General features: G+C 41.5%; 1 protein-coding gene across 16 annotated transcripts in view; it reads right to left on the reverse strand.

Moving 5' to 3' along the window:
• The window catches only part of FMNL2 (formin like 2), a 328394-nt gene that overhangs the window by 30743 nt on the left and 280854 nt on the right, over window positions 1-16797 (reverse strand). For all 16 annotated transcript variants that reach the window (XM_042243862.1, XM_060409919.1, XM_060409918.1 and 13 more), the window contains 2 exons: window positions 7175-7249; window positions 2560-2670 (listed from right to left, as the gene is read on the reverse strand). In XM_042243862.1, coding sequence (XP_042099796.1) covers window positions 2560-2670; window positions 7175-7249 — 186 coding nt within the window. The remainder of the gene's footprint in view (window positions 1-2559; window positions 2671-7174; window positions 7250-16797) is intronic.

A 16797-nucleotide genomic window follows, 5' to 3' on the forward strand; every position in this document is an offset into this window, starting at 1 on the left:
AGATAGATTTCCCATGCAGATATATTTCAACCTAAAACATTTTTGATGCAGGTGAAATCAAGAAAATAGAAAAATCATAAGGGAACAGCAGTCACAAGTAACATAAACCCCAAGGAGTATCTGTGTGGTAGAAGAGATTACAGTGGGTGGTATCTTGCCTAGGTAGCGATGATAGTTCTGGCTGGGGGTGAGGCTGGGAGGCGGGAAAGACACTGATAGAGTATCTTAGCCTTGGGGACTATTTTGGCACTAATTGCTTGAACCCATCCTCCATAATTAGATGACTAAGACACTTGCCCAACATGAGAAGCTCATGGCTCCCAAAGCACAAATTAGGATGCTTTCTGCCATTCTCAGCATTCTACGGTCAGGCATCCCAAAGGAAGTCAACCAGCTCTAAGGTAAAATTAGAGGTCGAGTAATGAATCAGTCCATCTTTTTCACAAGTACTGTAATTCATGTCTCTCCCTGGGGAGCAAGTGAGTGGTTACAATAATATCTGGCACATGGATGATGCCAGTAGACCATTACTGAATGGTGACTTTCAAGGCTGGGTTTTTGTAAACTAATGAAGCATTTATTATATGCTTATATTATTCATATAACCACTTCTATCTATCAAGGTTCAGTACCAACAAGCCAGGAAGTTAGAGAAACAGAGTTTTGGAAATAATCTTACATTTTTAAGAGGAATTCTACTCTACAAATAAAGTCTCAGGAAAATGGATTTTTCTCCTGGGTCTAATCTAGAATTCTACATATTACCTGTCTCGAAGAGAATATGTTCTATCTAAGTTTACGAGTCAGAAAAGAAAAAAATTTCTGAATAAGGGCAAAGTCTAGAAAAGAAATGAAGCAGCAGCTTAGTGGGATTCTTCATAAGATTCACAGTGAGTAACAGGTGCTGATGTCACTACCTGTCATATCCTGTAGCCTGAAATGAGCTCTGTGCAGCCATCACAAAACTGAACCCAAAACACCATTAGGAATACACCCAACTTTCACTCATATATTGCTACTTCAGAGAGTGCAGAGAAAGAGAATAGATGAACCCTAGTTCAAAGCAGGAAAAAAATATTGAATACAATGTGCTGTCAAATATATTAGTGGATCTTTAACAGGAAAGATATTTAAACAAACTTTTCAATAGAAATCTTTCATAGTTCCACCTGAGTAGTCATGTACGGATGTGAGAGTTGGACCATAAAGAAAGCTGAGTGATGCAGAATTGATGCTTTTGAAGTGTGGACACTTGAGAGACTGCAAGGAGACCAAACCAGTCCATCCTAAAGGAAATCAATCCTAAATATTCATTGGAAGGACTGACGCTGAAGCTGAAGCTCCAATACTTTGGCCACCTGATGCTTAGAGCTGACTCACTGGAAAAGACCCAATGAGAAAATTGAGGGCAGGAGAAGGGGTGACAGAGTATAATATATTTGGTGGCATCATCAACTCAATGGATATGAGTTTGAGCCAACCCCAGGAGATGGTCAAGGCCAGGTGAGCCTGGTGTGCTGCAGTCCATGGAGTCACAAAGAAAGAGTCAGATATGACTGAGCAACGCAATGACAACAAACCTGAACGGAGTCTTTAGACAACATTAGGCCGGTCTACTCAAGGGCAGCCTAGCTGGTCTGAGAAATAAGGCCATGAGCCCAAGAGTAACCAACTCAGCGATTCTACCTTTCAGTAAACTGAGGGTACCATCAGTGTAGTTCTCTGGCTTCACCCTTAACAACAATGAACTCTCCAGGTGAAATCTGGACATGTCCAAGGGAATTACTTCTATTTTCTTCACTTTTAGAAACAGCCTTGAAACTGAGGTCAACAATTATTGTCCTATCACCAGCAGTCTTTCAAATTCAGGTGAATCATTCCTTAAGCAGAAGGGAAAACAAAACTGCCTAAGTGTCGAAGGACATCTGTGTACACACAGTTACTTAAGTCTATTTATGATTTTCACATCAACTTTGCTCCTAAGGGGAAGAATTTCAGGGAACCAGCTAAGCACTTCTGCAAGGAAGCAAGAGAAAGAGAAACTTTAGCTCTCTCTTCTAAGAACTAAAAGCAGAATTTCTAAAGCCACAAACACTTTAAGCAGAATTTAACAGCTACACAAGGAAGTCTCTAGTGTCCATTTCCTCATTATTTTTTGATGCTGTAAGCATTTATTCATCACTTTATGGTAGCCTTCATTTGGCTCCCCCTGCCCAGATGGAGTCCCTAGAGAAACTAAGAGCACACAGTGCCCAACAGACCTGAGGAAGGGTGCGGCAAGACTTGACCCAGACAGAGCTCAAAAGCAGAGAACAGCTGCACCACGGCTCCAAGAGGCACTGAATGCTGTTGACAGAAGACAGTGCCAGGTCCCAGGAGACCTGCCTGCATCCAGCTTCCCTGACAGATCACATCGCTCAGACGGGCTCCTTTAACTCGTACTACAACACCTGACTGCATAGAGCCTTAGGCGATCTTTGGTCATTATGGAAGTGCATCTTTGAGGGTCCATGATAAACCAAGTCTCATATTAGAACAAAGCTTAATGGCTATACTTACATCCAAGTATTCGTCCAGGCCTAATTTGGTAAATTCATATTGGAGGTGAACTCTGAAATTCATGTCTTCTACTGAGTGGACTACAATATTAATAAACTGCATAGAGGCCACCTGAAATAAAATTGCCAACAGGTTAGAAGAGGTCCAAACTTATTTTCTCAGCGTAATCATAGACGTATACTTTCAATTTCACAAATCTAAGCTCATTTACCTAAGCTCATTTACCTCATTTATCTAAGCTCAATTTGCTTTTCCTTTGTTTCGCTGGATCTTTAAAAATATTTTACAATTAAAAAAAAATTTATTTTTAAAAATGCAAAAGTCCCTGTATAACACGGGGAGCTCACTTTGATGCTGCATGATGACCTAGAAGGGTGGGATGGAGGCTCAAGAAGAAGGGGGTATATGTATACATATAGCTGATCCACGTTGTTGTATAGCAGAAGGTAACACATTATAACGCAATTACACTCTAATTAAAAATAAACTAATTTTAAAAGAACTATTTTTTCAATGAAAAAAAATTTAACGTGCAAAAATGAAGATGGTACCCCAATAAGATATCACTTCATAGCCCCTACGATGGCTTTAATCAATACCACAATAACAAGTGTGGACAAAACATGAACAAACTGGAACCCTCATCCACTGCTGATGGGGATATAAACTGCTGTCAAGCAGCCAACTTGGAAAAGCTTGACAGTTGTTCTAAATGCTATTCAGAGTTACTGTGTTACCCAGCAATCCCACTTCAAGATACATAATCAAGAGAAATGAAAAAATACATCCAGATAAAAATAGGTACACAAATGGCCATAGTAGCATTATTCATAATAACTAAACAGTAGGGGAAACAAAAAGAATCCCAATGTCCATGAATGGATGGATTTTTTAAATGTGATATATGCATTCAGTAGAATATTATACAAAAATGAAAAAAATGAAGTCCTACACGTGCTACAACATGAGTGAACTTGAAAACATTGTGCTAAGGAAAAAAAAAAAAAGCCAGTCACAAAAGACCATGTATGATTCCATTCATGTGAAATATTCAGAATGGGCACATGTGTAGACAGTCAGTAGGTTAATAGTTGCCTAGGACTTGGGGTGGGAAAAATAACCACTAGCGGGTACAGAAATTCTTTGAGGGGCAACAAAATGTCCTACTTTAGATTGCAGTGATGATGGCACAACCCTAGGAATACACTAAAAATACACTGAACTGCACATTTAGATGTGTAAGTTGGATGGTATGTTAGTTATAGCTCAGTCATGTCCAACTCTTTGCGACCTCATGGACTGTAGCCCGCCAGCCTCCTCTGTCCATGGATTCCCCAGGCAAGAATACTGGGGTGGGTTGCCATTCCCTTCTCCAGGGAATCTTCTTGACTCAGGGGTCAAACCCAGGTCTTCTGCATTGCAGCAGATTTTTTACCTTCTAAGCCACCAAGTAAGCCCCAGTTACATCTCAGTAAAGGTATTTTTAAGCAGTCTTATAGGCATATAGAACAACCTAAGTCACTATAGGTACACTGTAAAAAAGTAACAATTATTACAATGAAGAACATTTAAGTCATCTGCAATCCCAGGGTAATCTCTTCTAAAACTGTACTGGCGGACCCACCATACCAACAGAAGAGCAACAGAACATCTGATCCCTTTTCCCATTTTAAACAACCAACCAGTTTCTATTCCATGAAAGTCTTGGACTTGCTACTTTCTTCCCACAACTGCATCAGTGGCTCTGATCTGCCACAGAGAAAACCTGTCCCCTGCTTAGTATACAACAGAAACAGAGTTTAACGTAGCTATTGTATTTTCAGGTAGGGACAGTCGGTGTGTTTACAGGGAAAATCTCTCTCTGATGCTCTCCCTCTATAACCAGCCAGAGACTTGAAAGGAGGCGTGACAGTGGAGTCCAGATTCACATCTACTCTGCAAACTGCTTCACCCTCCTCTTCCCCAAGCCCTTCTTCCTTTACCTTGTTTAAAGTATTGTTTATCGAATTAGATTCTGTGAGTGTATGTTATCCCCCAGTATCTGTGGAAGACATGTCAGCTCTCTAGGTTACACGGGATTCTGTTCTGATTTACTAAAAAAAATTACTTCAAGTGCTAATTTTGTCACTTTTTTGTTTTCTTATGCCCACCAAAAAATACTTAGAAAGGTCTTGTGCAACATCTGAAGCATGTATATTATGTCTTAAGGGAATATGTTGTTTGGGAGGTTTGACAACTTAATTGCATTCCCAAGACAGTTTATGAAAAGCCTCATCTGGAAAAAAAAAATATGGTTGGATTTTGGCATTTTTCTGTTACTCTTCTGAAAGCAGGTCTAAATGATCTATTGAGTGTTATGATATGCCTAAGAGGCAACTATTTGCTAGATGGCACATGAATTGAGCACACAGTACCGATATACTAGCAGCACTGAAATAAGACTCCCAATGCATATATATGTATGAATAAATGAACTGACAGGAAATACGCTCTCATTTGCCAACAGTGCAGGTGTTCTAAAGGGCTTAACACCATTTATAATTTCAGTAGAACCTCAAATGGCAGAGGGATCTGGTATGTATGATAAATGAGTGAAGTGGGCCATGTGTAATACAATAAGGAATGGTGTGGACTGTGACAAATTGGCACGGTTACCTTCAGACTTAAGGAATAGGGACTACTTGGCACCAGCAGCTTATACTCTGTAAGAACAGGGACCAAGCATTACCAGAACTTATTAATTCTCAAGACAATCTACAAATCTGTATTTTCAGGCCAAAATTTCCAATTTTTTAAATGCAAGGACATCACTGTCAGACTAAACTCACAAGTCTGTATGTATGCTGGCTTCAGCCTGGAGGCTCCAGTTTGCAACCTCAACTCTAAAGGAATGAACAAGTTCCTCCTATGAAGGCAGAGGAAAGAACCTGGTCACGTGAGCAAGGGCACAGCTTCTTTACATCTTTGTCACCAGGGCCTTAAACACTCCAACAAAAATCCAAACAAGAACATAAAAGTCAATGTAAAAGTATTCCTTGTTTCAAATTTATTTTTTTACCTTTTTAAAAAGTATATATACATATGCTTTATGGAGCAGAGAACCTCTATAAAAGACTTCAACCAATACTGTTTTGGGAAAGGGCCAAGGATTAGGATGCATATGAAATTTGAGGACCCAGAAAACATCTTTCATATAAAAAGGGTTAGAAATCTGCAAAGCTACAGTCCATGTTTTATAACCACTGAAGCAATTCAAATGAAAACTGCCTAAGCATCGCAAGCATAGGTTTTGGAAAACTTGACAACAGAAGAAGTGAACAGGCTATCTGCTCCAGGCTAGATGGGATCTGGGAAATTAAGCCCCAGTAAAGGAACTCCTGGGTCCAGAAGATCCTGAGGTTAAATAGACTGGGTCAAAGAAAGCAGACCTGGGTATACTCGGGGGTGACCTGGCTCTGGAAATCCTCTACACTGGAGTCTACCTTCAGTCTAGGATTAAGACTTAGGTACATAGATTCAGAGGTGCTCAGAATCTTTTGCTTTTTGTCCCTGAGGATGACAGTTATGATGCTGAATTGCATGTTCTTACATGCAATTTACCCCACTAAGGAAAGGTGCAATACCATCACAGTCTCAGAGAATTACTAGAGTTGGTAATCAAAGGAGGAAAACACAAAATCACTGCTGCGTGTTCATTTGGGGATATATACTACCAGGCCTACAAATCAAAGCACTTCAGTGTTAGAGAGCAGCCTGGAGAAGGCCACTGGATGGGGTGTGCAAAGACACAATGGTCCAGCACTCCTGGTCTCTAGTTTAAGGATTCTTATGCAGCACTACTGACTTCTCAGGGCGTCACTGGCAGCTCAGCTGGTAAAGAATCTCCCTGCAGGGCAGGAGACCCGGGTTCAATCCCTGGGTGGGAAAAATCCCATGGAGAAGGAAATGGCAACCCACTGCAGTAATCTTGCCTGGAAAATCCTATGGACAGAGGAGCCTGGTGGGCTACAGTCCATGGGGTCACAAGAGTCGGACATAACTTAGTGACTAAACCATCACCACCACTGACTGCTCAAGCTGGCTCCTGCAGGCATTTGCGCCAACTGTTAACTTCCTTTTCACAAATGCATGGCTTCCCCCTTTATGCTATAAACACAGCTGATTCTTGAACAAGATGTGTTTGAACTGTGCAGGTCAAATTTTTTTCAACAATGAAGACTAGGTACTACATGACCCACAGTTGGTTGAACCTGCAGATGTGACACCACATAACCTCCTGTAAGTTAACAGGAGGGTTTTCCACTGTGAGGAGGGTTGGAGCCCCCAACCCCCTGCATTGTTCAAGGGTCAACAAAAGCACTGTAACCAATAAATACTTTTGGCCTTTATGATAGAAACAAAACAAAACAAAACAAAACCTGGAGATAAATGCCATAAAGGTCAAACACAGATGAAGAGAGCAAGTAAAATTTGAATCTATAGCATATAAAATTGTTTCCTATCCTTTGTAACATTATAATACATACATATACATAATATATAAATGTAAGTGGATTTAAGAAATAACTGCTAAATCTGAGTTGGCTTTATTGAATGTAGCACTGAAATAACTCACCATAAAATCTATGTTATTGTCCTCATTCCTGAAATGTTCCATCAACTTCTCAAAGCGTTGTTTTTCTCCACAAACCTGAAACACACATTATCATTGTGCATGTGAAATTCCAAAAGTAAGCACTCCAAAATTAGATGCAGAAATTTTAGCACTAATAATTATTTCCAGAACATCTATTTTATCCCCCTCTCACACGCTATTTACTTCTCTCCTGTTAGTTAATGCACAAGCAGCAACATGAGCCAGCACCAAAGCTCATCCTCTGTTTCTCTTACTTGTTCTCTTCATGGCTTGAAATCCATACCAAATGTGCTCTTCTTTCACTGGTCACTTTTTTTGTTGCACGCATCTTTTTAGCTGGCATTCACAATCCCAGAATGTTGGTTATGGTTTTTAAAAAAATGACCACACTTTTCCTTTTCACAAAAGTACTTTTGAAACAGACATGCTAACAGATTTTTCATAACTTTGTATTTAAATTCCTTGAGAAGCAGATTCAAAATGTGTATATCATGTCTAACATGCCTAATAATTATTTTTAATTTATTGATGATTGCTTTACAATACTGGTTTTATTTCTATCATAATAATTTTAAGCATAAACTACTACATAAAAACTTAGGAAGCTATCTAATTCCTTCAAGATGAGGACAGAATTTTGCAGTCATTTGTGAAGCAGCATTCCAGAGGCCTGAAAGACATGCATTCAGCTCAAATGAATGCTTCTGCTGAACAGGTGAAATAAGCAGATAAAATGCTGTGAACTCCAAAGTCCCAACGTATTCTGCATATACGGGAAATTAAAAACATGGAGCTAAAAACACAAAGAAAGATTTGTACCAAATGACAACAACCTGGAGACTTGTGCCCAAAATCAAAAGATGAGCTTTAATTCTTTCAGTGTCTTTGTCTTGCCTTTTTGTTTTTGGAGCAAAGTCCTAAATCCACTAGTTTATTTCCTTACACCTTCAGAAAATTGCTACCTGAACACACACGGACTCCTTGTTGACAGTAAGACAGTCTCTGGTATTAATATTTTGTGAATTTAATTCAGGTTTCACATGCTTAGTTTTCTGATTCCCTTTGTGATCTTAGAAATAATCAGGCCAATCCTAAAGATTTCTCCTAAAATTACATTTCATAATGCTATAATGCAGCCATTTAGTTCTGTCATGTTAAATTGATGCATGTACAAACACACACAGACACACACACACACATACACACACACACTTTGGGGAAGAGTGTGTCAAGTGAAGGCAGGAATTTTATGTTGTGCTCCCTACTCTATCCTCAGCATCTAGAACAGTGCTAAGCATGTTGTAAATTCTCAATATTTGCTAAATTGCACTGAAAAGAGGATAAACAAGATATTATGTTAAAATATTCTTAATGAAACAGTGAATGATCTACTACTGCTCCCCATGATGTTTTACAATAAAACAAGAACCTTCAGATCTCTGTAGACAGGGACAAGGGTTAATCTTTACTAGTGGTTCCTGTGCCTTAACTGTGTGCTAGGAATGCTCAGTAGACTCCCTCCCCTCTGAAAAACTTCTTTTCTCATAGTGAGTTAATTTTCTCAATAGACTAGACCACAGTTTACTATATTCTGATAACAACTCCTCATTTATCTATACCCACTTTGACAAAAAATAATTACAGAAGACACAGGAACAGTGCATGGGCCAGGTCAGAATGAAGAAAAGCAGGCTCCAGAAGGGAGAGTTTAAAGTGGAACCTTTAAAAGACATACATGTGTGTCCAATCCCACCCTAAAAAGCCTGAGTCAGGGGGCCCAGGCAGGGCTGGTGTGACTTGGGTGGGTACATTTGAAAAGTACTACAGACCATTCTGATGCTCTGCAAAGGCTGAGAACCAGAGATTTAAAAGAAGTCACATTCTGCCCTGGGGCCCACCAGACTCTCTAGAGCATATACCACAAGTTCTGGGAAACTAAGGCTTATTGAAGGGGATACGGAAGTGCAGGATCAGCTCCCTAAACCATGACATCAGTCACATCTTGTGCTCAAAGACGCAAGTGTTCCTAGGCTGCAAAAAAAGCCCAGTTGGTAAAAACTTCCAAGACATGGTATAGAAAAAGTCAGCATTACAACTTGAATTTTCCTTAAGAGAAACCTCAACATAAGAACTTGCTTCCCAGTAGGACAGTTTACTTTCATCTGTTTTGGGAGGTGGATATGTTGCAGGGAGAAGTCAATTCTGACTCCACACTGGAACTATTTCTTTGACTTGGTCTCCATTGCTTTTGTTATAACTATACATAACAGCCTGCCTTAGAGAATCCTCCCTTTCTACCTGACTGTTAGAGTGCCTTTGTTCAGAACCCTGTCCACCTGTAGACGGAAGGAAGGAAGGAACTCACACATCCCCCTGCCTGAGGCTGCCATTCTAGGAGATACCTTCAAGACTAATGGCCTGTTTACTTTGTTTCCTCACCTCCCTCCCCATCTCTGATCCATAGAAGAACCTGGCATCCAGACCCCAACAAGCTGGCTATGCTGAGACATTAGTCTGCCATCTTCTTGGTCAGCCGGCTTTCTGAATAAAGTCGTATTCCGTGCTGCAACACCTCGTCTCTCAGATTCATTACCCTGTCGTATGGTGAGCAGAGCAAACTTGAACTCAGTGACATGCAGTGACAGGAGAAAGGAAGAGAGGTGGTTTTGGACATGGGGACAGCTGCCAGTTTTCCTGAGAAGCAGGCTGTGAGCAATGCTCTGTTGAGCAGCTCAGCACTCACTGAACCAGGAGAGGCAGCAACCCTCAGTGAACAGTGATGACGAAGACAATTCCTAGCAGGGCAAAATCTTCCAAATCAAAGAATGTCAGAAATCTGGAAAGTACCTTGGGAAACCTGGTGCCCTCAATTTGTGAATGAGACTGCCACCTAAACAGACCAAGTATCTCCAGCGTGATAAAACATCCACACAGAGACAAGAACCAGGTTTCCAACTACCAGCCTGATGTTCCTGCTCTCACACAGCCCAGAATGTTCAGAAAAATATATTCCATTTAAGATGATAGTAAAAGCATTTCAGAATCATCTGAGACACCAACAGAGATGGAAAATGTTATCATTAAGAAGCACAATCATTACATCGGGCATGCACTCAATTAACCATGCACCAGAATCTCCCATGGAACTTCTGAAAATGGACAATTCCTAAGGTCTACACCAGGACACACTGAATGAGAATCTCCATGGACAGAACTAGGAATCGGTGTCTTTAAAAAGGACTCATAATTGTTGGACCAGCAATTGGGACCAGTGGCTTATTCGGTATTAGACTAGCTGATTAAAGCCTCATCCTTTTTTACTCCCAGTTGTAAATTGGACAGCTACATCATTAACTCCACAACTTATTCAACTTCCAATTTAACTACACATAAACACAATTATTATAACTGGGTATCACAGGAATGAAGCAGGGATTGGCCCACTGTCCCTGCATGGATACAATGAATAATAAGCCAACTCCCAAATAATCAAAGATTGTGTCCAGGGCATTAAGAAAGTAGATTTTATACAGCTGAGGAAAGCACATGTGGACAGCAAAGCTACCCAGATTGTTAATAAAAAAATATGGAATCAACTTCAGAACAAGAAATATTATATTAATTTTCAGCTGAATAAAGATCTGAAAAGTCATTGTACTAGACTGGTAGACTGGACCGAAATAGCTATTAAGAGGAGGCTTGAATATATGCCTTTCCTTAGAAATTCTTCATTCTGTCAACAGACAAATCCATGCTGAGAACATGTGTTATGAAACAAAAGTATTAAATACCTTTACTCTTTAAAAATAATAGACTTAAATGTCTTCCAACTTACAGCTCCTTGGAAATGGGTGCAAAGGATCCCACTGCACCAAACAACACATTGTCAACATAGATGCCGACTTGGAGAAACCACGGAAGACTGACCACTCTCCTCACCCAGTGGAAGAACTAGAAGGACTCCCCATCAGCCCCACCATGTCACTCTCTGTAAAGGTTTAGCTACAGTGCTCTGCTGTCGATCTCAGCTAATGAATTCAGGGTGGCACCTTCTGACATTTGTTCCACAGGAACAAGGATTCTCGAGGACCCCTTCGTTCCTGCTGGAAAAAAAAAGGAAGCGTGCAAACCAGATTCACATTTGTTTCTATGTTCCTTTAGCAATCATTAAACCAGAGTATACTACAATCCCACAGGAAATGGGAAGACATGTTTGGGGAAGGTTGGTAAAAGTCGTGTTCTACATCAAAGGAAAGTTGTCATAGCTCCTACAGCTCACATCTGGACCACCCCTGCAAACTTGGTTCAAATAAGATCATCATGGCTGAACATGCCTCTTCTCTCCTTTGAAACTGGCCTCATTTAGAAAACTGGTGAGGATGAAAGGAACGAAACACTGATCCCCAGTTACTTTCCAAATCTACAACAGCCTTCGTGAGGATGCTCTCGAGGGCTTCATCAAGATGTACAGGACAGCCAGGCGCATGTTTGCATGTATATGTTACTGCACATTATAAACTGCTGCATATAACTTCCATCTGCCAACAAAGACCAGACAACGTGAAAACTTCCAAGTAAAACAGTTGTACTATTGCAACTGAAACTTGTCATTTCTTGACTTCTCCATTCACTGGTATTTCTCATTTCCCCACTAACTTTGACACCTTCCATCAAAAACACACAGCCCCCAGAGTAGAGAGGGTAGGAAGTGAATTTAAGAGACACAGGCATAGAAGGCAGAGATGGAGAGAAGCCTATTCCATCAGGAATTAGACTTCTACAGCAGGGCTGCCAGATAAGAAGTTAACAAGGCAGAAAAAAAGTATACACTCTGGAAAAGCACATACTCGGCTGTATACTTATAAGGCATCTTCGTGTGTAAGTCATTTATAAATCAGTCCCATGTGAATAAATTCACTGACCCTGATTAACACTGTGTAAGGAGAAAGCACTCAGGCTGGGATCGACCCCAGACTTGACTCTGAACCCATCCCTGTGGGGTCCTGCCTAACACAGCAGCCCTCTTTGCACCTTTAAGCTCTAGCACTGGTGAGGGTGATAGGACATGAGAAATAGGTCTGTGGAGTATTAAACAGGAGACCATAAAACCTAGGTTATAAGTCAGTACCATTTCTAAGCTACTGTGAGCCTGGACAATTCCATGAACCCCCCTGGAATTTGGTTTTCACATACATTGATTTAAGAGCTTTAGATTATATTGTTGGTTGTCAAATCTTTTTTTTTAGGAAGCATGAAAGGTTACAGTGATGCCCACCCAGGGATGGATCTCCCACTTTGAGCTTCCTGGGTGGCTCAGTGGTAAAGAATCCACCTGTCAATGAAGGAGACATGCGTTCAATCCCTGGGTCAGGAAGATCCCCTGGAGAAGGAAATGGTGGACTCTAGTATGCCTGCCTGGAAAATCCCATGAACAGAGGAGCCTGGTGGGCTACAGTCCATGGGCTCTCAACAGAGCTGGACAGCACTGAGCATGCAGACAACTGGCAGTGCAAGGGGAATGTACCCAGGGATGGGGGCCCATCAGGGACAGGAAGGAAGCACAAGTGAAGTTCCTGAGACTCCCATCCTCGTTTATTAATTCTGTATCATACTGCGTTGCCTGATAAGATTTATTCCCAGGGGAAAATGTTTCACTGAAAGTTTTCATTGCTAATAAAAGTTGGAAAAAAAAATTCTCCCATTCGGTATCTTGAAGCTCTAAAACTAATCTAGGCATGGCCACAGAACATGATATTCCCAAGCTGACTGGCCTGGAAACTCTACACAAACCAACTTTAGAGAGACGCTCTCGGCTCTGCAGGCCCCCGAGTACCAAGCTGGAAGGCCAAAGCACCATCTCATGGCATCAGGCTCACTCTGCTTATGAAGTGGATAAATCCTGCCCCGACCAGACACAAATGGCCACACCAGAGGCAAGCCAGATCCATTTCACTTTTGAAGCAAAAACATAGCCCCTGCCAAAAAAACAACTTAACTCTGTCCTCCAACATCTGTGCAGGACATTTCTGAAGAGTGTTCCAGATCATTTAGACAAACCGGAGGCCCTGGATGCAAAAGAGACAGTGGCTTAAAGCATCTCTAAGGGTGGACAGAGTTTAGGGTGTGATTTCCCTAAAAGCTAATCACAGAGAAAAGATGGTTTTACAAAAGCTTTAGAATGAAGACTATTATCTCGCTAGCCAGATGTTGCAATGAGCAGACTGCCAGCTTTCAGCCACCTCTCCGTCCCCATCAAGGTCAGAGACTATCTTTGGTTTCCCCCAGCAATAGCTCCCAGAAAACCACGCCAAGTCTACAGCCAGACTGCGGCCTGACTTACGAGGTGGGTATAAAATATGCTTCTAGGTTACTTGTATAAAAATTAAAGGCCTCTCGCTTAAGTGTTTCCACCTTGCTCTGTTGCCTGGTGCCTGCCTCAATGCTTTCTTTTTCTCTTCTCACAATAGGCCCCTGTGATCTGCAGGGCTCCCCACAGAAAGGCACTCTTTTAAAAGCACAGGCTACTATGACAGTTAGACTACCCCCCTCAAGGCCTGCCCAGGAACAAAAGTTTCGTTTTCTTCTTGGGGTCACATGAAGTAAACAGTTAATGCCTCGTTGGACCTAGGAGAAAGCATCTCTTATTCTCTGTTGAGAGCGCGAGCAGTCCATGGATTACTGACACCATGGTGACCCAACAAAACCACTTTTCTGGGGTGTTCTGTGGTTGTGAGCGTCTAGTATCTCTTCCCCGAGGTGACTAGACATTTCAAACACAGACACCGAATGGCTGCCGTGACAGCAGCCGACCACTCTGACCTGCTGCTGGCTCTCCCCTCTCCTTGGAATTTAAAAGCGGAAATGTTCATCAGACTGAAACGTTCTGAAATGCAACAACCTGATATCACTCCACTGCAATAAAAACTAGTGAAAGTCAAACAACAGTGTACTGTACAATCGACCAACCTTCCTTCCTCATAAATTAATGAAACATTTATAATCAACCTTGGGTTGGCAGATGTCTGATTATGAACCAGAGGTTTCATCCACATAATGCTGAACACCCTCGTGAAAACTTCAGTCACTTTTCCAGATGTTTCCAAATACCCAGATGTTTGGCACCAGGCACACAAAGCATCCAGACGACTGTTTCACTTCCCATGCACATATGTTGCAGTACTGAACAAAGAATCCTGACATAGAAGCAAAGGGCTAGTAAAATCCCCAGAGGACGACTTGTTGACACACCACACCTTAAATGAGAAATGCATTTTTATTGCTCCTCTTAAAAAAAGGATGGCCTTCATTAAATTCTAGAGAGTGAGGCTCCACCATACAATTCCTCATCAATGACATCTTTCAGGAATATTTCTAATGTCGGACTTGAAATTCTCTGGTTTCACTTGCAAGTCTCACATCTCTTGGTCATCAGTAATGATACGGATTCTTTCAAGGCTTCTATTCCCACGGGAAGACCAAAATACCTTCCAGTTGTTTAAAATGATGGGCTTTTTTAAACTGGCAAATGGCAAAGGCCTCTAGTCATTTCTGGGACAACTAGCCAGTCAGATCCCCTGATAGTAGAAAAAAGTCTAACTCTATGCTTTATCCCATTCATTTTCCCTCTCAACTTTGCTCTTTGAACATATACACAATTTGGTCAAGTGAGGTGGGCGGGGGGAACGAGAGGGACACAATGACCCCTTTCCAGTGGTCACCACATGTTCGCTGAACCACAGCAACAGCACATGGCAGGAGCTGTGTCAATCCTGTGACATGCCCACCACAGACCATGGGACCTGCTTAGGAGGCAGACGCCAACCCAAGCTATCCTCTTGCCTGAATCACAACAAATCAAATTAAATTCAACAAAAATGTGCTAAGAATTCAGAGCCCTTGAAGACAAGGACTCTTTGCTTGCTAGATCAAAGACCTCAGTCCACAAACAGGCAAATGCCTGAAGTTTATCCGCTGCTCCTACCTAACTCTCATTTCACGGTCTCTTCTACTTTCTTCTGTGCTCTGCCCCAATTCTGGGTCTTCATCAGGAAGACCCTGCTTTAGCCTCTGGTCACCACATCCACCAAGTCAAAGATGACAGGAGATTACAGATTTGGGCAGCAGTTCTTAAAGTGGGGTCTTTGAACACTGAGGGCTCCTGAGGCCCTATTCCAGGGTTTGTGAGATCAAAACTATTTGTACAGTAATACTAAGGTGCTACTTACCTTTTTCACAGAATTAACATTTGCACTGGTGGTACAAAAGCAATGAGAGATGAATGAAATTACTGGTGACTTATACAAATCAAGGCAGTGGCAACAAATTATGTGAGCAATCATTGTATTCACCACAGCCATGCATTCTCAGTTTTTTTTAAATACAGTTTCACTTAAGAATATCCTTGATAATGCAATAAAGTTTTAAAGTGAAGTCATTCAGTCATGTCTGACTCTCTGTGACCCCATGTACTATATAGTCTGCCAGGCTCCTCCGTCCATGGGATCTCCCAGACAATAATACTGGAGTGGGACGCCATTTCCTTCTCCAGGGGATCTTCCAGATCTAGGGATCGAACCCTCGTCTCCCGCATTGCAGGCAGGAGCCACCAGGGAGGTCACTTAGATGGCTCAGGCATCTGAGCCACCATGGGAGCTGATAATGCAATAAAAAGTATTATTTTATTGTCTCAACCCCTGAATAGACACCTTTTTAATATTCTATATGAGGAAATAAGAACCCTACATAAAGCACTTTTGCTGCACATTAACATACGGGAATCAACCACACCATATAAAGAACAACCTATATGCCATCTCTCCATGAAGATAAGTCAAACCATTCAGAGACAGGATACGGTCTTCTATGCAGAAAAGAGCCCTCCATTAGTTTACGAGGTAGAAAAATAAAAGACTTCCCTTCAGTTTTTATGGTTAACAAGGCAAGGTACAATCCCTGGCATTTAGCAGGTTACACTGAAGCAATCCCTTACTGTTCTCTGGATGTCTCTGGGGTGTCATGTGGAGGCTCATTAGAAGACCAGGTTTTTCTTCTCAAAGCCAAGTCAATGTCAGATTCCAAGCAAGAATATGAGAGAAATACAGAAACTGTTTTCTCCTGCATGGTCTATTAGCACATATGTTCCCCAAGTTCAGGGAGAATCAGACTCAGTCAATCTGCCTAATTAGACAAATTCGTCCTAGAATGCCTGACATGCTGTAATCTCAAACCATCAAGAACAAACAGGCAAGGAACCAAAAGATTACTTTCTACCAAAGCACTAAACATGTCCTTGCTACCTACCATACAGAAAATACTCTTCCCTAGGTTTTCACCTATTCCTGGAAGCCACTTCCACATGGAAAATTCAGTGTGGTCCTTAGCAGCGTATCAGCTAATCTGGGCTACCACATGTATTGCTGGTACATGTACTAGTATGGAAGGAACCCTCATTTTCCCATGGCCCAAACCAAACTGCTGAAACAAAACAGAGCTACAGCTCATGTTACTGTGATTGGCCATTTCCACTTTGCAGTGACGCACAGCTGATGGGGAGACTCTGTCTGAGAGTTCAACTTTATGAGGAAAGGAGAGTGGCAGTGGTT

This window comes from Ovis aries, chromosome 2, assembly GCF_016772045.2.
Source record: "Ovis aries strain OAR_USU_Benz2616 breed Rambouillet chromosome 2, ARS-UI_Ramb_v3.0, whole genome shotgun sequence".
Taxonomy (NCBI): domain Eukaryota; kingdom Metazoa; phylum Chordata; class Mammalia; order Artiodactyla; family Bovidae; genus Ovis; species Ovis aries.